At 36.5% G+C, this 18899-nt stretch overlaps 2 protein-coding genes across 2 annotated transcripts; one reads left to right on the top strand and one right to left on the bottom strand.

Annotated features, from left to right (window-relative positions):
- Nucleotides 1–10187: 10187 nt before the first annotated feature.
- Nucleotides 10188–14560, bottom strand: LOC143598288 (protein SENSITIVE TO UV 2-like). The gene is made up of 9 exons (XM_077076541.1): nucleotides 14551–14560; nucleotides 14168–14478; nucleotides 13098–13166; nucleotides 12859–12941; nucleotides 12352–12591; nucleotides 12151–12257; nucleotides 11273–11442; nucleotides 10804–11000; nucleotides 10188–10701 (listed from the first exon to the last, which is right to left on the bottom strand). The coding sequence occupies exons 1-9, from the start codon at nucleotides 14558–14560 to the stop codon at nucleotides 10452–10454; spliced, it is 1437 nt and encodes a 478-aa protein (XP_076932656.1). The 3' UTR covers nucleotides 10188–10451.
- Nucleotides 14561–15731: 1171 nt separating this feature from the next.
- On the top strand, nucleotides 15732–17108 carry LOC143598287 (pentatricopeptide repeat-containing protein At5g62370-like). The gene is made up of 2 exons (XM_077076540.1): nucleotides 15732–16367; nucleotides 16548–17108. The coding sequence occupies exons 1-2, from the start codon at nucleotides 15963–15965 to the stop codon at nucleotides 17106–17108; spliced, it is 966 nt and encodes a 321-aa protein (XP_076932655.1). The 5' UTR covers nucleotides 15732–15962.
- The last annotated feature ends 1791 nt before the right edge of the window (nucleotides 17109–18899 follow it).

The raw sequence follows: 18899 nt of genomic DNA, 5'->3' as shown, positions 1-18899 counted from the left end.
AAGACGTTCTCAAACGCTTCAAGATGGAGGATAGCACTCCATTTGATACTCCACTTTGCGTCAACCACAAACTGGGTGCTGACTCAGACAGTGACGCAGACGTGGACGCCACCCAATATCGGGCAATCATAGGTTCTTTAATGTATTTAACTGCATCTAGACCTGATATTATGTTTGTAGTTTGTCTTTGTGCTCGTTTTCAGGCAAACCCAAAGGAATCTCACATGAAGGGTGTGAAGAGGATATTGCGGTATATCAAAGGCAAGCCTAAGTTGGGGTTGTGGTACACGAAAGGGGGAGACTTGGATTTGGTCGCTTACACGGATTCTGACTATGGTGGATGCAATCAAAATCGGAAGTCAACAACAGGTGGATGCCAGTTCCTTGGAGGCAGATTAGTGTCATGGCAGTGCAAGAAGCAGACCTCAGTTGCTATCTCTACCTGTGAAGCAGAATACATGGCAGCATCGAACTGCTGCTCCCAGGATCTTTGGATATAACAGCAATTGCGCGATTACGGTCTGAATTTCACTCATACTCCTATCTGTATAGATAACACTGCTGCTATCTCAGTAACTAACAATCCCGTAAAACATAGCAAAACTAAACATATTGACATTCGTCATCATTTTATACGGGATTGTGCTGAGAAGAAATTAATAGTGCTCGAAAAGGTTGATTCGTTAGATAATTTCGCTGATTTGTTTACTAAAGCGTTTGACAGAACTCGTTTTCAAAACCTTGTTGAGCTTAATGGGATGATCAATCCCGAGTAACCATATTTTTCGCTTTTACTTACATATTTAAAAAAAACGTCACTATCGCTTAGAATTATGTCGGTTGCTTCAGTTTGAAGGACATATCTTCGGATGTGTTTGGTCCTCACTTCTACCAGAAGATTATGAGGATAGCCATTAACCAACTGACTGAAAGTGACCGGGGCGGTTTATGATGTGGTTTTATTCTTTCGCTGAAAATTAGTCGTTCATACTTAGTTAGAAGGACACATACTCGTATGTGGTCTGTCCAGCTGATCCATTGGATCTTCAGGATAGCCGTTTACCTGAAGACTTTGACTTGATCTGGGCGATAGAATTTAAAATATTTTTATGGGAGATGAAATAATTTTTCAAGTCTTTCACTTCGTAGGAAGTTAAATTACAATGTTTCTAAGAAAATTGATCCAACCTTGGAAAGTGATACACAAGCTAATTTTGTGTGCTTAACTAGTGACGTAATTCGGCCTAAAAGACTTTAGAACAGTCATTGTATGTTATGGTAGCTTTTTATGGTGCGTAAAAGTAGAAGTAATACTAACTAAATCTCCTCGATTTTAAGTGGAAACTCATTAAGAGTTGTGCATGCCTCCATATACATCTTTCCGAATGATAGGCAGAAAAGCGATTACCCAGTCATACACGAGCCCGTGAGTGTTCTGATTCCCGTGAAGATAGTGTGTCAAGAAACCGCAGTGATCCAGATTCGGGACTTGCAGTTGTTTACTGTTTTGAAGTTGTGTAAATATTTATTAAAAAAAATTAGTGTTTCGCCCATAATGTTAATACTTCTCAATCAAGATGCAAGAAAGATAACGCAAAGACACTAAATGATCAAGATGTATTTACAGCTTAGTCAGACACTACGGGTCGAGGTCAACTCGAGGTGACTTGGGGAAAGCCAAATAAGCTTTGAGAATAGATAGGAGGCATCACAATCTCTGATGTGGTGTCCATTTATATTTTGAGCTTAATTGAACCTAACCCGTATCACAGAAGCGATGAAAACCATACTAAGTTATTTACCTGCTTACAACCTGTTTCTTTGTCATAATACAGCTGAACATGGATCTATGTGACAGCCATCTAATTAGTATGATTCCTGTTTGGATCTTTTCTAAAACATGTTAGTCACTGTCAAGACTGAAATTTGATCCCGTGTATTTTATTTCAAAGATTTTATTTTACTTATGTCGTTTTATGGTTTTATACCTGGTTACTTGGTAGTTGATCGTAACATTTTACTCTTTAAAGGAAGTTTTAAAAGTTAATGGCATAACGTTCTAATTATAAGGGTTTGTTATGTAACATTCATATCAAGCGAAGTTAAGGGGTAAGCGAAGTTAGCCCCAACTTCGCCTGTGTAACTTTGACCCTATATAAAGAGAATTTTGGTCAAACACTTTATACTTTTTCAAATACCAGTGAACTTATCAAATAATCTCTCGGCGAAGTTATATCTCGAATCACAACTCGTTGTTTATCTCAGTTTTTAATCCGATTTAAAGGTGTGTAGTGTCGTCATATCTTATAATCTATGTCAATGACGTTAATCAAAGGTCGTTTCGACCCGATTTGTGGCCCCGTTCATTCAAACCCTCAACACCTGCTTTTCAAACTTATTTTCACGTGGTCGTAATCATCTTGATCGTCTAGATATCCATAAAATCATGTGTTTAAGAGTCTACAATCACCGAATTATCCAAACAACATCTCGTTTGGCCGTCTAAACCTTTGCCGTTTCAGTTCAGGTTAAGTTATGGTTTAGGCGAAGTTGTTCTCAACTTCGCCTAAGGCTTAACTTCGCCTGTTACTTTAAACTTTAATTAATCTGGGGCAACTTATGATTAGGCGAAGTTATCCTTAACTTAGCCTTAGGCTTAACTTCGCATAATGGTTTAAATATTATTTAAATGTTAACCTGTTGTCAAGCGAAATTAGTGTATAGGCGAAGTTATGCTCAACTTCGCTCTATGTCTAACTTCGCTTGCACACTAATGTTTATCTTACCTTCGCTCATGGTAATAAGCGAATTTACGATCTGCCTCGACGTTTCTCTAACTTAGACCGTTTGTGTTGTAGATATGGCAGCTGTTGCAGGAGCCGGTGGTGACGAAGGTGGAGACAACAACCGTCAGTTTTTCCCGAGGCATAACATGTACATCACATTGGACCCGGATGCGAGTGGTGTAGATGATTATCGCGAGATCATCTCTTTTCTTATCCGCTCGCGTATCTTCCACGCTATTACTACAACTCTGCCCATCTCTTTACCAAACATCGAAGATTTCTGGCAGACTGTGGAGTATGATTGCAGGGTTGAGCCACCAGTTATGCGTGCAACGGTTAACAATCAGGAAGTGCAGTTCTCTTCTGAGCAGATAAGGGTTGCTTTGCAGTTTGGGGATGAAACGAGAGATGACCCTACAGACTTCGTGGCTCCATTCAGAGATGGTGCTTTTCTAAGAATGGGCTATTCTGGTCCATTGGGGAATACTCAGAGACGCAAGGGGTTTTTATTAGACCAATGGCGCTTTCTCATGCACGTGATGATCGTGTGTATGTCGGGGAGAAAGGCTGGTACGGATGGAATGGGTGCGACCATGCAGTCGGCAATGACTGCACTGACTTACAACAAGCGTTATAGCTTCAGTCAGATGGTATTCTATGAGATAGACCGTCAAAGACGAGCGGTGGCGCGTGAGAGATTCTTGACGTACCCAAGATTTCTTCAAATGATCTTGAATCACGTGGCTCCCACATTACCTCAGCGCCGTCCGATTCGATATGTGGAGAGTGTCAGCAAGAGGATCTTTGCCCAGTGTAGATCGTCAAGTGCCAGAAGTAAACCAGAGCTCCGTCCTCGACATCCTCCGTTATTTGGATACTTGATCAACCCGGAGTATGTTGCAGCTCGTGGGGACGAGTTTCGGGATCCGGCACCGCAACAGGCAGGAGCACCTCAACCACCACCTGTGGTACACCAATCACTGCCTGCTGCACCTGTTGTGGCACCGGAGGAACACGTCGACCTTGAAGCTGCTTTTGGCGGCCAAGGATTCTTCGATATGGAACGTGTTGATCCAGAGGAAAAGGTACAGGTCTCGTCTGCACAGGTTACGAGTGTGGATGTGTCGATGGTAGCTACGACTGTAGCTGTGTCTGAAAGAACTGATTCTGACTCCTCAAACGATGATGTGGCTGAAGCAAGACATATTTTGATTACTCAAGAAAGAATTCATCGGAAGAGAAAGAAAGACACAGATGATAGTGAATCAGATTTTGAGGAGGATTTACAACGGTTGGTTCGTCGAGCAAGAAGGGCAAGAACGGGTGAAGGATCGGGAGCTGGTGAGAGCTCGAGGGTGGTTCGTTTTTCTCCACCCGCACTGTCTGGTATGACTATGGTCCCTACATCATTGACAGTTACAGGGCCGATCACCTCGGGTGTTCCCGTGTTGACTACCTCATCCTCCTTTGGCATACCACCCACTACATTTCATCTCTCGGCTCCAGAGATTGTGTCCTTGCCCCCTCCAACTCTTACTCCATCGGAGGTCGTTGCAAGGTTTGTTGAGTCGACGGTTGTTGCCACTGCAGGGTTGTCTGTTACGATACCACCTGCGGTTACGTTTCCACCTGTTTCTGATGTGCCGGTTACCTTGGGAATCCCTCCTCCGTACGCTCAAGACATTTCACATATGAGGTTTGATTTCGACGCAACCCTATCCGACTCGGAAAGAATAGCAGCTCTTGAAAGGGTCGTGGCAGAACAGTCAAAAGTAAATCTGATCCAGACTCACGCTATTCAGCGCCTCGTTGCAGAGAATCAAATTCAGTCGTCCCTCCTGATTGAGCATGGTAAAATTTTTGATGCCTTGAAACAGTTCTTGGCATCTCAGGGGGAGACGAGCTGTAAGGGTGACGAGCTGAGGACGAAGAAGAGAAACGATCGAGACGATGATCCCAATGCACCGAAAGATGCAGGTGGAGAGTTGCCAAGAACTGAACAAGCTCTTGGGACTTCCACAACTCAGGGGGGAGTCAACTGGTGCAACTGGCGGATCGGGGGTGATGACCTGGTGTTAGTGGATGCTGAGGAGGTGTTGAATGATGATGTTACAGGTGATGACGACGTGTTACCGTTTAAGGAGATTGAGAAGATTGGGGCTGGTATTGTGATTGACAGTGAGGTTGAAGAAGGAGAGATTGTGGAGGATAACATTGAGCATGAAATTCCCGAAGTTGAAAAGTCAGATTTGGGTCAAGATACGGAAGGTAATGAGACTGAATGGGAAGAGCAGCCAAGATGGAAAGAAGGATACGCTCAGTGGTTCGTAAAGACTAAGAAACCGGCGGTCCCTACTATGTTCAAGAAAAGTTACAACATCAAAGGGTATGCTGAATCGAAAAAGGGGATTATTTGTTGGTTATATGATGAGCAGTTGAGGCTCTTTGTGATTAAACGCTATGATGGAGTTCAGTATTTCAAGAGACTGTTGAGATCGTTGAATACTTTGCCTGAGTGTGAAGTGAAGGACTTAGCCAAGTTGGGGTTGATTAACAGGAGTGATAACAACATGGCTAGGATTATTGGAAAGATAGTCTGGAAAGAAAGTATCAAAGAGAAAAAGTTTGAATTGTTGAAACCGCAGAAAGGAAAGCTCGTTGAGGATAAAGACAGAGGAATGAGAGCTGATGGCAAGCCTTGGATGATAATGAAGTATAAGCCTATCTGGTGCTTAAAAGAAGTGCCGATGAAACAAATGCCCAAGGATGTGCTAAAGGATCTGAACTGGTGGTACGTTGATAGTGAAACGGCTGAGGCAGTGATGGAGGATGAAGATGAACAAGAATTGCTGAGAGTGTATGATCCTATGCACTTAGTGAATTTGTCTCAAGCAGACTTGCAGGTGCTGAACGAGAAAAAGATATTTTACATTCCTGCTTGGAAAGAAGAAGCCAAGAAATACCAAAGAGTAGTTTCAGTGTGTGTACGAGAAGGCGTTCATGCTTGAAGACGGGAGATACGAGAGTTTTGGGATTACGAGACACCTGAATGTAGATAGAGATATGAAGCTACTGCCAAGGGGGAGTCTGTTGGTGCATGATGTCAGTAGTTCAGTATCAAGTGTCTGTAATAGTGTTTGTTGGTTTGTATTGATGTTTAAGCGAACTTGTCTCACAAGTTCGCCTGTTAAAAGCGAACTTGTGAACAAGCGAAGTTATCAACAACTTCGCCTAGCCTGGTAGGCGAAGTTGTCGATAACTATATATTCTTGTTTACGGCTTATTTTGTAATTAACGATTCAGTACGAGTAATTGGTGATTGAATATCACGTGTTATTAGTTGCAATACAACGTGTCTTTTGCTTATTGTAACGTGTGTTTGCTTGTGTTTAACGTATATCGCTTCTACGCTCGTATCGTCTTACGTAGGGATTCCGCACCTACGTAGAACGAGATATTTCCGTGTAGATCCGGCTGGGAACCTACAAATGGTAGAGCACTCACTTTACTAGTGAGAGGTAGGGGGTTCAAACCTCATTACCACCAATTTATTTGGGAGATATGAGGGATGACCTTGGCTTGCCAGGGTTCGAGTCCTGATCTCACCCGGTTTTACCGGCTCCTCGCTGTTGTGCCGTTTGACGGGCGTGGGGGTCGGGTTTTATCCGGTGTATCCCTCAATAGGTGGACCGCTAGGGGCTCCGTCCGTCCGAACTAGTGGACGGCTCGGGCTACCTTTAGCCAATGGGAGCCGCGTACGGAGTACCCGGCGTTACTTAGTTGGCCGTTCAAAAAAATGTTTCATTCACTAAACAATCTATTGGATTGGTCTAATGACTAGATTTGTCTTTTCTAGAGTTTTGTATTATGAGTGCCAGATTTCGAGTCTCCCTTGCAGTGTGTACATTCAATTTTGTTATTTTCCATCCTCATTATTTGTCAAGTGAATTTGAGTTCATGTGTAGAACCTGACAAATTGACACCTAACTTTTTGATTAATCAGTTCTTTTATTTATTATGTTTACTTTTTTTATCGTTTCTTTTTGTGTGTTTTAAGTGTTTTTGTTTTTGTTTTAAACATGTTTTTTCTTACCTTGATGAAATCATTTTTTAGGTTTAGTTCGGTAACGTGACGAACCTAATTTAATAGAAATAATAATGTTATTTTGTTATATTTGGACGTTGACGAATTTATTTTTTTGTTTGATCTCGGAGCTGTATATTGATACCGACCGAATTCACGTCAATTAGCCACATAAACGCACATGTTTCTATCGGAATGTTAATTTATTTTTTGGTTTAGTTCTTGTCTCGTAACCCCATACTGACCAAATTTGCGTCAGTCATAGCCGCACTGTGCGTGTTTTACTAACCGACTACAAGTGGTTTTATATACGGTTTTTATCCTAATTATAACTATATATAAATATCAAACTTTGGTGCCACAAAGGTTTTTTTAAGACTTTTTTTAGCTTTTAAATAATATATTTTATTCACTAAACAATCTATTGGATTGGTCTAATGACAATATGTGTCTTTACTAGAGTCTATATGAGTGCCACTTTTCGAGTCTCCCTTACAGTGTACATTCATTTTTTGTTATTTTTCATCCTCGTTATTTGTCAAGTGAATTTGAGTTCATGTGTAGACATGACACATTGACACCTAATTTTTTGATTAATCAGTTCTTTTATTTATTATGTTTACTTTTTTTTATCTTTTCTTTTTGTGTGTTTTAAATGTTTTTGTTTTTGTATTAAACATATTTTTTCTTACCTTGATAAAATCATTTTTTTAGGTTTAGTTCGGTAACGGGACGAACCTAATTTATTAAAAATAATAATGTTATTTTGTTATATTTGGACGTTGATGAATTTATTTTTTTGTTTGATCTCGGTGCAGTATTTTGATACCGACCGAATTCACGTCAATTAGCCACAAAAACACACATGTTTCTTTCGGAATGTTAATTTATTTTTTGGTTTAGTTCTAGTGTCGTAACCTGATACAGACCAAATTTGCGTCAACTCATAGCCGCACTGTGCGTGTTTTACTAACGGACTACTAGTGGTTTTAAATACGGTTTTTATCCTAATTATAACTATAGATAATTATCAAACTTTGGTGCCACAAAGTTTTTTAAGACTTTTTTTGAGTTTTTAAGTAATATATTTCATTCACTAAACAATCTATTGGCTTGGTCTAACGGCTAAATGTGTCTTTCCTATAGTTTGTATTATGAGTGCCAGTTTTCGAGTATCCCTTGTAGTTTACATTCATTTTTAATTATTTTTCATCCTCATTATTTTTCAACTGAATTTGAGTTTATGTGTAGACCATGACACATTGACACTTAACTTTTTGATTAATCATTTCTTTAATTTATTATGTTTTTTTTATCTTTTCTTTTTGTGTGTTTTAAATGTTTTTGTTTTTGTTTTTGTTTTAAACATGTTTTTTCTTACCTTGATGAAATCATTTTTTAGGTTTAATTTGGTAACGTGATGAACCTAATTTAATGAAAATAATAATGTTATTTTGTTATATTTGGACGTTGACGAATTTATTTTTTTTTATTTGATCTTGGTGCAGTAGTTTGATACCGACCGAATTCACGTCAATTAGCCACATAAACGCACATGTTTCTTTTGGAATGTTAATTTATTTTTTGGTTAAGTTCTAGTGTCGTAACCCGATACTGACCAAATTTGCATGGACTCATAGCTGTACTGTGCGTGTTTACTAACCGACTACAAGTGGATTTAAATATGGGTTTTAACCTATTTATAACTATAGATAAATATTAAAGTTTGGTGCCACAAAGTTTTTTTTAAGACTTTTTTTGAGCTTTTAAGTAATATATTTCATTCATTAAACAATCTATTGGATTGGTCTAATGATCAGATGTGTCTTTCCTAGAGTTTTGTATTATGAGTGCTAGTTTTCGAGTTTCACTTGCAATGTACATTCATATTTTGTTATTTATCATCCTCATTATTTGTCAAGTGAATTTGAGTTTATGTGTAGACTATGACACAATGACACCTAACTTTTTGATTAATCGGTTCTTTTATTTATTATGTTTACTTTTTTATCTTTTCTTTTTGTGTGTTTTAAATGTTTTTGTTCTTGTTTTAAACATGTTTTTTCTTACCTTGATGAAATCATTTTTTTAGTTTAGTTCGGTAACGTGACGAACCTAATTTAATAAAAATAATAATGTTATTTTGTTATATTTGGACGTTGACGAATTTATTTTTTTTATCTCGGTGCAGTATTCTGATACCGAGCGAATTCACGTCAATTAACCACATAAACGCACATGTTTCTTTTGAAATGTTAATTTATTTTTTGGTGTAGTTCTAGTGTCGTAACCTGATACTGACCAACTTTGCGTCAACTCATATAACCGCACTGTGTGTGTTTTACTAACCGACTACAAGTGTTTTTAAATATGGTTATTATCCTAATTATAACTATGGATAAATATCAAAGTTTGGTGCCAAGTTTTTTTAAGACTTTTTTTGAGCTTTTAATTAATATATTTCATTCACTAAACAATTTATTGGATTGGTTTAATGACTAGATGTGTCTTTCCTGTAGTTTTGTATTATGTGTGCCAGTTTTCAAGTCTCCCTTGTAGTATACATTCATTTTTTGTTATTTTTCATCCTCATTATTTGTCAAGTGAATTTAAGTTCATGTGTAGACCATTACACAGGGACACCTAACTTTTTGATTAATAAGTTCTTTTTTTATTATGTTTACTTTTTTTTTATCTTTTTTCTTTTTGTGTTTTAAATGTTTTTGTTTTTATTTTAAACATGTTTTTTCTTACCTTGATGAAATCATTTTTTTAGGTTTAGTTCGTACCGTGACGAACCTAATTTAAAAGAATAATAATGTTATTTTGTTATATTTGGACGTTGACGAATTTATTTTTTTGCTTGGTCTTGGTGCAATATTTTAATACCTACCGAATTTACGTCAATTAGCACAATAACGCACATGTTTCTTTTGGAATGTTAATTTATTTTTTGACTTAGTTCTAGCGTCATAACCCTATACTGACCAAATTTGCATCAACTCATAGCCGCACTGTGTGTGTTTTACTAACCAGCTACAAGCAGTTTTAAATATGGTTTTTATCCTAAGTCATACAAATATTAACAATATTCCATGTGTTTATATTTTTGGGTTTACGGTTATTACCATTACGAAGCTAACCGATACCTACTTAATTCACACCGTTTTACCGCCGCAACGCTGTGTGTTAATAAGTAGTTTATTTTTTTATTATTCTTCTTAATAATAAGAAAACATGTTTTTCAAGTAATCATTCACACCCACGTCAATTGTAAGTTTAACTTAACCTTCAAAACGTGGGGCAGTGATATGGATTCAAATCCAACTTCTGCCGCATTCAGCCTTCAAATTCTTGAAGCCCACCTGCCAACGTTAGTGCCATACAATATTGGTGGGCCCCACAAGTTTACTAGTAACGAGTCTCATAGTAAAAAAAAATGTTACATTGATGCAATTGCCATACAAGCAAAAAAGAACAACCTCAAAAAGCTAGTGCCCAAAATTATCTTCCTTCATCATCTTTATACGTCCATTTTGTGTTACAACCAACGAATGCCCCAATGTTGCATTTTCATCATGTTATGTAGCATCTCCTAAGAAAGCAAACACTCTCTTTTTGAAAATCCTGGCCAAATCCACAATTTCCGACTCCCTCATGGTGTCAGATTGCCACAACAAGTTACTTTTCCTCGATAACCGAGTAGCAATGTCAATTGTCAAGATAGCCATGTCTCGTCTGTTTGTTAGCACCCGTAAAACTGGTGCCGAGTATTGAGAATTTGACACTAGTCTGTTTAGAAGAATAAGTGCTTCCCGTATGAGTAACGTTCTGCACAAACGAAAACATAACATGAACGGGAATGGATGTGTGTTTTAAAACGGATTATGTAATGTTTAAATGACCACACAATCAGTTCTAAAACTAGATTACCTTTCTCTGATGTCTTCGGGAAGCTGAATACACTCAGATGTCTCTACATCAATTTCAGATGCCATAACTTGCAAAATTAAGTAAAGAAAGTTGGTCCTTCTCGAAAGATTACGTCCCAACAAAATTTCAAAGCCACTTCTCCCAGAGGATGCTAAAAAGGCCAGCAGAATGATGGTATTCCGTTGAAGTTTTAAGACCTGGATATTTAAAACCAAGGTATTCAAATGTTTTTTTTCTTTTTTTTTTGGCAAAGATTGTCTTAAATGAAATCATAGTCTTGATTTGATTATAGAGTTTGTTTAAGGTTAAATTAGATCGGGTAAATCAAATTCCTAATCTTAGATGTATTTAAAATATTAGACTGAACTACATATAATAACTTTATTAAAAACCCGCCTGCAAAAATTAGTCAGGTTCGACTTGTTACGAGACTAAAGTTCTATAAGAAGAAAGGATAAACATAACATACCAAGTTTGTGAATGCACCATTTCCATGACAAGCTAAACAATCAGCTAAACCGTCTAGTACCGAACCCAATCCTTCAAATGTATGACCATTTTCAGCATTTGTTCTTGAAACTTCACCACTTGTTCCCTCCTCATTAGAAGAGGAACAGAACATCACTAATAACTTTGGACCTTCACAAGAAAAGTTAAGACAACTTCAATTGCTGATAAAAAGGTCTTTATTTTGGAAACGAAAACATGTAATATTTTCAAGCACTAGAAAACCGAGGCGGATGAAAAGGTCTTTGTTTGACAAATTAAGTTGGCTTCCTTCCTATATACGAATTATCTAGTGAGAACAAGATGATGTCACCAATATATACTAGAAAGGTGCAGACATTCCCTCCAACTCAATAAATTGGTTATCTTATGTTTTTATTGTTCTCTTCATCTCTTTACATACTAGCCGAGCTGACTGGGGAGTTGGGAGTACTCACCCTCCGGACATGGTAAATATAAACAAAATTAACTTTTGGATATTATGTACATGTTAAAATAAGCATAATTCACGTCAAAAAGGTAGCCTAGCCGACTTTTGACCGACTCCGACTAACCCAAGCCAGCTTGAAGAAAGTCTCCAAGGTAGGGGTCCGAGGACTAATTGATCGGCCTTGGAATCCAACTTTTACAACACTGGTTTCAACTATAGTTCACATTAAAATACCAACTACTAAATCAACAAGTTCATATAATAACGACCAATTCACTATGAAAGAAACTGATTCCCAATAACATAAATTCAAATTTAGAACCCAGAAAAAGATCTAGGAATTTGAAAGTAACGTTTGCTAACAAAAAAACTTAATGGAATTTTGTAGGACTAAAATGAGATTAACTTACAATTTAACAGAAGGTAGAGAAGATGTACAGCTTGCTTTTTCACGCAAACCCCGGCTTCTTTTTTTAACAGCTGAGAAATACTTAGAAAGATTGGCACCTCTCCATACCTACCTTAGAGTAGAATTTACAAAACAAACTTAGTTCAGATAGATTATAATAAAATGTGTGATGCCAAAAAGCATAAGTGGCTATTGAACTTACATCTCCCTTTCCGTATAAGCATCGGTTCTCAAAAGAAGAATATTCATGATAGAAACAGCCTCCAATTTTATACTTTCTTCACACTGTCTAGTGGCAACTTGATGCATCGTATGAAAAAGCGAAAACCACTTGGAACTAGAAATCAAAGGCTGCGATTCATTCCTAGAGTTGTCCTTGTTCTTAGCACTCGTCAACAACCTTGGATTAGAAGTGGAAGGGTCATTAATCATGACAGTGTCCCTGAGCACAGTACACTGGAAAGATCAAATCAAAGTTCATAAGGCGGAGAGCACCACGACCCGCAGAAAATAACAAACTACAAGCTTAAAACAGTTTTTATTAAAAAAGCAAATAAGAAAAGTAGGGTTATAACTGGGAAATAATACAAAGTACCTTTAATTTAAGTACATAAGAGTTGGAGCAGTATGTAAAGAGATGAAGAGAACAATAAAAACAAAAAACATAAGATAACCAATTTATTGAGTTGGAGGGAATAATGGAATATACCTGCAGCTTAAATTGTTTTCCATGTTCAAAATGTGTTTCAAAACCACATGCAGAACGCAAAGAGATCTGTAAACAATCATAACCTGTGAAACAAAAACTTCAACTGTTATGATAAGAACAAGAAAAGAGAATAACAGTGGGAAAAGCTTGATTCCTAACAGAAATATACTTTTGTAAGCATATCATAACAAAAATTTCAATGCTGGTACATTTTAACAAGTATACTGTTACAAACTCACATTTTGAAGACCACAGAGATCAACCAATGCTTCTAACAAATCACCCAATTTCCCTGTATCATAACTAATCTGCACAAGTATTAATCGCCAGTTTCTCAATTAAATACTTTAACAGTAACATGTTACATGCTCATACTTCACTAAAGAATATAAAACAATACGAGTACTCGTGCAAAAACGAATATAATCAATGCAGAGTAAGGCAACTATTGCAGATATGCTGATGAACAGCAAATATTATCAAATTCAACCCAGGAATGCATACAGCCCTCAGCGATGTCACAATCTATGTGTGAGGCTTATATGGAACATAAATTACTATGTAACAGTACTAATACGAAGCAAATAATAATACTCTGACATGTGTGATGCATTAATTCAAAACTGATGTATTTCATGTTATTCTAGATAACTTTCTGCAGGCAACTTTGGAGACATTTTAAGTAAAGTTCTCCGTTACTAGCTTCTAAGACAACAAGACCTATAGTACCTGATAATGATATGGCTACTTAAGAGTTAAGTAAAGAAGAAATCCCAGCCCTATTAACATATGAACGGAAAGTGAAAGAAAAGGTCATATCCACGCATATTGATATGCCTGTTCCGAAGAAAAAAAAATTATCCTTAATAAATTGCTTCCGATTCACCGGATCTTACCTTTTCCGAAAAAAGTCAACAAAAAATCAAGATATGCACCAACTTATTGAATCATTTTTTAAAACTTGAAAGTTATCAAATTAAAGAGTTAATACAAGCACTGCGAAAATGCATTAAAAGTTACTTCATTGAAACAATATTTAAGACTGTACCAGAAATCCCAAACTGACATCACTAACAAAAAATCTTAACAAAAAAAAAATCAAAAGCCATTAAACTAGAAAACTTCAGTTTGCGTAGTATCAATAAAGAACACACAAAAAAAAATTATTTAATAAAATAAAATTAAGATGCAAAATTGTATAGTTAACATATGAGATGTTTAGAGAAATTTAGAAAGAATACTGTGAGAGCATGAAATCTAAATAATCTTCTAACAGCAAGAAGACCAATAAGTGTAATCCAATACCTACCTTTGATAGAGTTAAGTAGAGATGAGACACTCTCGCAGCTTCGGCAGACTGAATGCAATGAGTTGGAAGCACTTTAGTTGTGGTCTTTTTAGATGGTATGTTCAAACCTAAGAATCCAAATAGGACCTGTAAATCTGCTTCACAAGCCACAAACAACTTGGAAACAAGGTTGGTTCTTGATATTTGGTCATTTTGTGGTTCCCATATGCCTACCAACTTTCTTGAAACTGATGAATTCTTCTTTATTGTCGGATCAGTTGATATGGCATGTCCATCAGTCTGAACACCCACCGCCTTGCATGGGATTACAGCTAAAACAAACCAAAAGAGATAATTAAAAGACAAGCGGTAGCTAATTAATAGTTGAAACAAAATTGGTTGACCTGAAACCATTCGTAATAAAAACACAAATTGAACTTTGAAGCGATATTCGTGAGTAAACGGGGCACCTCACAGCATTATAGAATTAAAAATGAATTGATTGAAATACCTTTAGTCCCCAGAGAAGGGTCTTGAATAGGATCTTTATTTTTCCTGCCACAATATTAAGTAGAGTAAATATTGGAAAATAAGGTGTTTTTAGGGTAGAGGTAGAGGTAGAGGTAGAGGTAGAGGTGATTTATTTATAAAAAACTAGAGTAAGAATTCAGATATTACTCACAAGTGAGATCCATTTAGCGATCTAAGATTGTTTTCTCTAAGTTGGAAACACTCTTGTTCCTATGAAATGAAAATGGTGAAAGAATAATAATAAAGAAAAGAAGAATGATTGTTGTATAGAAAAGTAGTAGGCATATACCAGATTAGCAAGCACCTTGGAGAGTCTTCCCAATTCATCCTGGGATGCAAAAAACAGATAATAAGAAATAAAGGTCCTGGTTCAATAATAATAAAAAGTAAAAAACAAAAAAAAAAAAAAAAACCTTCAATCGAATAATCTCTTGCTGTTGTGCATTGGGAGAAAACTGTTTAGGAGGAGAATGACTCAAACCCAAAAAAGGAGGAGGAGGAGAACATAAGAAGAAGGAGGAGGAACAGGAACATAAGAATAAGAAGAAGAAGAAGAAGAAGAAGAAGAAGAAGGAGGCGGTCCGAAGAATGGTGATGATGATGTTAATGGTTGTAATGGTTGTTGGGTAGTAGTAGTAGTAAGAGGAAGAGTGTTTGAAGATGAAGAACAGGTTTCAGCGAGTTTGCCGGCTTCTTCCCAGAAGTCGTCGTCATCATCCTCATCTTCCCTTTTCATCTCTTCTCTTCTCTTCTCTTCTCTTCTCTTCTCTTCTTTGTGTTTCAATCCAATCCAATTCCAACAGACCAAATTTTGATTGTTTGGGGGTAACAAACAGCTTCAAGACCTAATGGGGGGTGTTTGTCAAAGGGAATTGAGGGGTTAGAAATGGAATTGAAAAGAATTCTCTTGTTTGTTTATGAAAGAAAGAGGTGAGAAATGGAAATAAACCATTTCCATTTCTCTGATTTTGTTTCTCTAAAAAAAGCGGAGAATTGAGAAATGGAAAGAATTCTCTTCTCCCTTGCTGAATCCCTAATTAACTGAGGGCTTTTATCCGCCGCCCAACGCGTAATCCAACGCCTTATTTTACACTCCCCGACTGTCACCGATGAGCTTTCTGTCATCGATTTTGCCGTCTCACGAGGCATCGAGCCCGAACTCCCCTCTTATTCTTCCCTAATTACTAGACTAGTGAATGCCGGTGAAATTCGTGTAGCTGAAGATTTGTATATCGATAGAATACTGAAACGAGGGATTAAGCCGGATGCTTCGTTATTAGGTTCCATGATGATTTGTTACTGTAAATTGGGGAAAGTTAAAGACGAATACGATCATGTTCGGAAGCTTGTTGAGTTGAAATCGTCTTCTAGTGTAAGTGTCTTTTCGGAGCTTATTAAAGAGGTGTTTGACCAGAATAGGTTTCTTGATGCGTATGAGTATTGTGTTAGGATTAATGACGCTGGGATTTCGCTTGCGGTTTCGTGTTATAATATGTTGATTACTGGATTGGCTTCTAGAGGGTATGTTGATGAAGCCCGCCAAGTGTTTGATATAATGCGTGAGAGAGGCGTACCGCCTGTTTGCCACTTGTGGAAGTCTCTTGTGTTTGGTTTTTGTAAGATGGAGAGAGTTGAAGAGGCTGAGTTGTTGAGTATGGAAATGGAGTCGTATGGTTTCTTTGTTGATAAGGTTATGTATACTAGTCTTATTAACGGGTACTGTAAAAACCGGAAAGTACAAATGGGGATGAGAGTGTTTTATAGAATGCTTAAGATGGGTTGTCAGCCGGATACTTATACTTATAATACATTGATGCAAGGGTTTGTTAATTGTGGGATTTTTGATAAAATGTGGATTTTACACGGGCAGATGATTGAGTTGGGACTTGAACCTGATGTGCTGACTTACCAAATTATGATCAAAAAGTTTTGTAAAGAAGATAAAGTTGATAGTGCTTTGGCCCTGCTGAATAGCATGTCTGGTAGAGACCTGATACCCAATGTGCATTGCTATACATCCATTGTTCCTGCACTTTTTAAAGAGAACAGGTTTGAAGTTGATGAGGTGTACGAAAAGATGCTTGATTCTGGTGTGATTCCTGATCAAGTTATGTTTTTTAAACTAATGAAAGAGTGTCCAAAAGGGTATGAGCTTCATCTTACACTCAAGTTTTTGCATGCAATTGCTAAATATGGTTGTGGCATTGACCCTTTATATTCAAAAGCCTCTTTTGGACCTACTGAGAGCATTCAGTATCAAATTGATCATCTTTTAGGCAGAATAGTGGAAGCTGGACCTCATTTGGCTAATATGGCTTATAGTATATACATTGTTGGATTATGTTTTGGAGGGAAAAGTGATGTTGCTTTGCATAATTTGGTTTTCATGATCAATCTTGGGTTTCAGCCATTGATCTCAGCTTATAACTAGTTGGTTAAGTGTTTTAGTCAAGAAGGGTATGGTGGGTGAACAACTTAGCAAAGAAGGTATGGAGGCTTGTGAAATCTATGAAAAGGTTACTGATGAGTTGAAAGCTTTACTAGGTATCACTACGAAAAACCGGTTCAAAGCAGCTCATTTGATTGGTAAAGATGTGGATCTAGGACGTTCTTTTCTTGCGTTGATAATAGAAGAGAAAATTGAGATGGTCGAGTTGTATACCGATGGTTCAATGGGATAGTTGTGTATGGTTGAAGTATGTTTTGTATGTGAATTGGTTTTAACTATGGTTGATGTTTTTTGCTTAAAAACTATGTTTTGTATGTGAATTGGTTTGATCAATGCATATTTTGGTTGGAATTTATGCATCTTTTTATATGTTTTTTATTTTTTAATAAATATTTGTTATGAAAAAAATACTTGTGCTAATGATAAATTTGATATAATTCTCTGTTTATTTCCTATGTACCAAACAAGAGAAATGATTCTCAGCTATATTTCTCTACTGAAATCTCTGTACTACCAAACAGAACAGTCAATTCTCATTCTCCAGACCAATTCTCTTTCTCTGCAATTCCATTTCTCTATTCCATTTCTCTACAATTCCTTTCTCTGTACCAAACACCCCCAATAGGAATACATTAACCCAAATTATCAATTACCCCTAACTTAACAAACCGAGTCAGGGGGTGTTTGTAATTTATTAAAGGTTATGTTATATAAGTAATCTCAAACACCTTGTTACTTACCTTTTAAAAAGTTATAAGTTAGTGAAAATAAGCAATCTTAAACACCCCTCATAAAAAAATATATAAAGACTCTTCTTTGTGTTTGTATCAAATTTCATTGTTTATCATTAATTTTCAAAATTGATTTTAATTGTACTTTAAGCTTCCAAATCCGACAGTGTTTATCATTTGATCATAACTCAGTTAATTTTTTCCATTAAATCAGGTCATGCTTATGAGGCCAAAATAGTAATTTTACCTATTTAATTACATTATTTTAATAAATAGCTAAAAAACAAATTAAGAAACATGGTAGTAGGAATGGGTGGTTGGAAAATATGTGAATGAATTTAACTATGGTTGATGTTTTTTGCTTAAAAACTATGTTTTGTATGTGAATTGGTTTGATCAATGCATATTTTGGTTGGAATTTATGCATCTTTTTATATGTTTTTTATTTTTTAATAAATATTTGTTATGAAAAAAATACTTGTGCTAATGATAAATTTGATATAATTCTCTGTTTATTTCCTATGTACCAAACAAGAGAAATGATTCTCAGCTATATTTCTCTACTGAAATCTCTGTACTACCAAACAGAACAGTCAATTCTCATTCTCCAGACCAATTCTCTTTCTCTGCAATTCCATTTCTCTATTCCATTTCTCTACAATTCCTTTCTCTGTACCAAACACCCCCAATAGGAATACATTAACCCAAATTATCAATTACCCCTAACTTAACAAACCGAGTCAGGGGGTGTTTGTAATTTATTAAAGGTTATGTTATATAAGTAATCTCAAACACCTTGTTACTTACCTTTTAAAAAGTTATAAGTTAGTGAAAATAAGCAATCTTAAACACCCCTCATAAAAAAATATATAAAGACTCTTATTTGTGTTTGTATCAAATTTCATTGTTTATCATTAATTTTCAAAATTGATTTTAATTGTACTTTAAGCTTCCAAATCCGACAGTGTTTATCATTTGATCATAACTCAGTTAATTTTTTCCATTAAATCAGGTCATGCTTATGAGGCCAAAATAGTAATTT

Source organism: Bidens hawaiensis, unplaced genomic scaffold (assembly GCF_021521415.1).
Source record: "Bidens hawaiensis isolate Kalapana, Puna unplaced genomic scaffold, B.hawaiensis_p1.1 tig00049906_1, whole genome shotgun sequence".
Taxonomy (NCBI): Eukaryota; Viridiplantae; Streptophyta; class Magnoliopsida; order Asterales; family Asteraceae; genus Bidens; species Bidens hawaiensis.
Note: the sequence above shows the minus strand (reverse complement) of the source record. Positions and strands in the feature narration are given on the sequence as shown.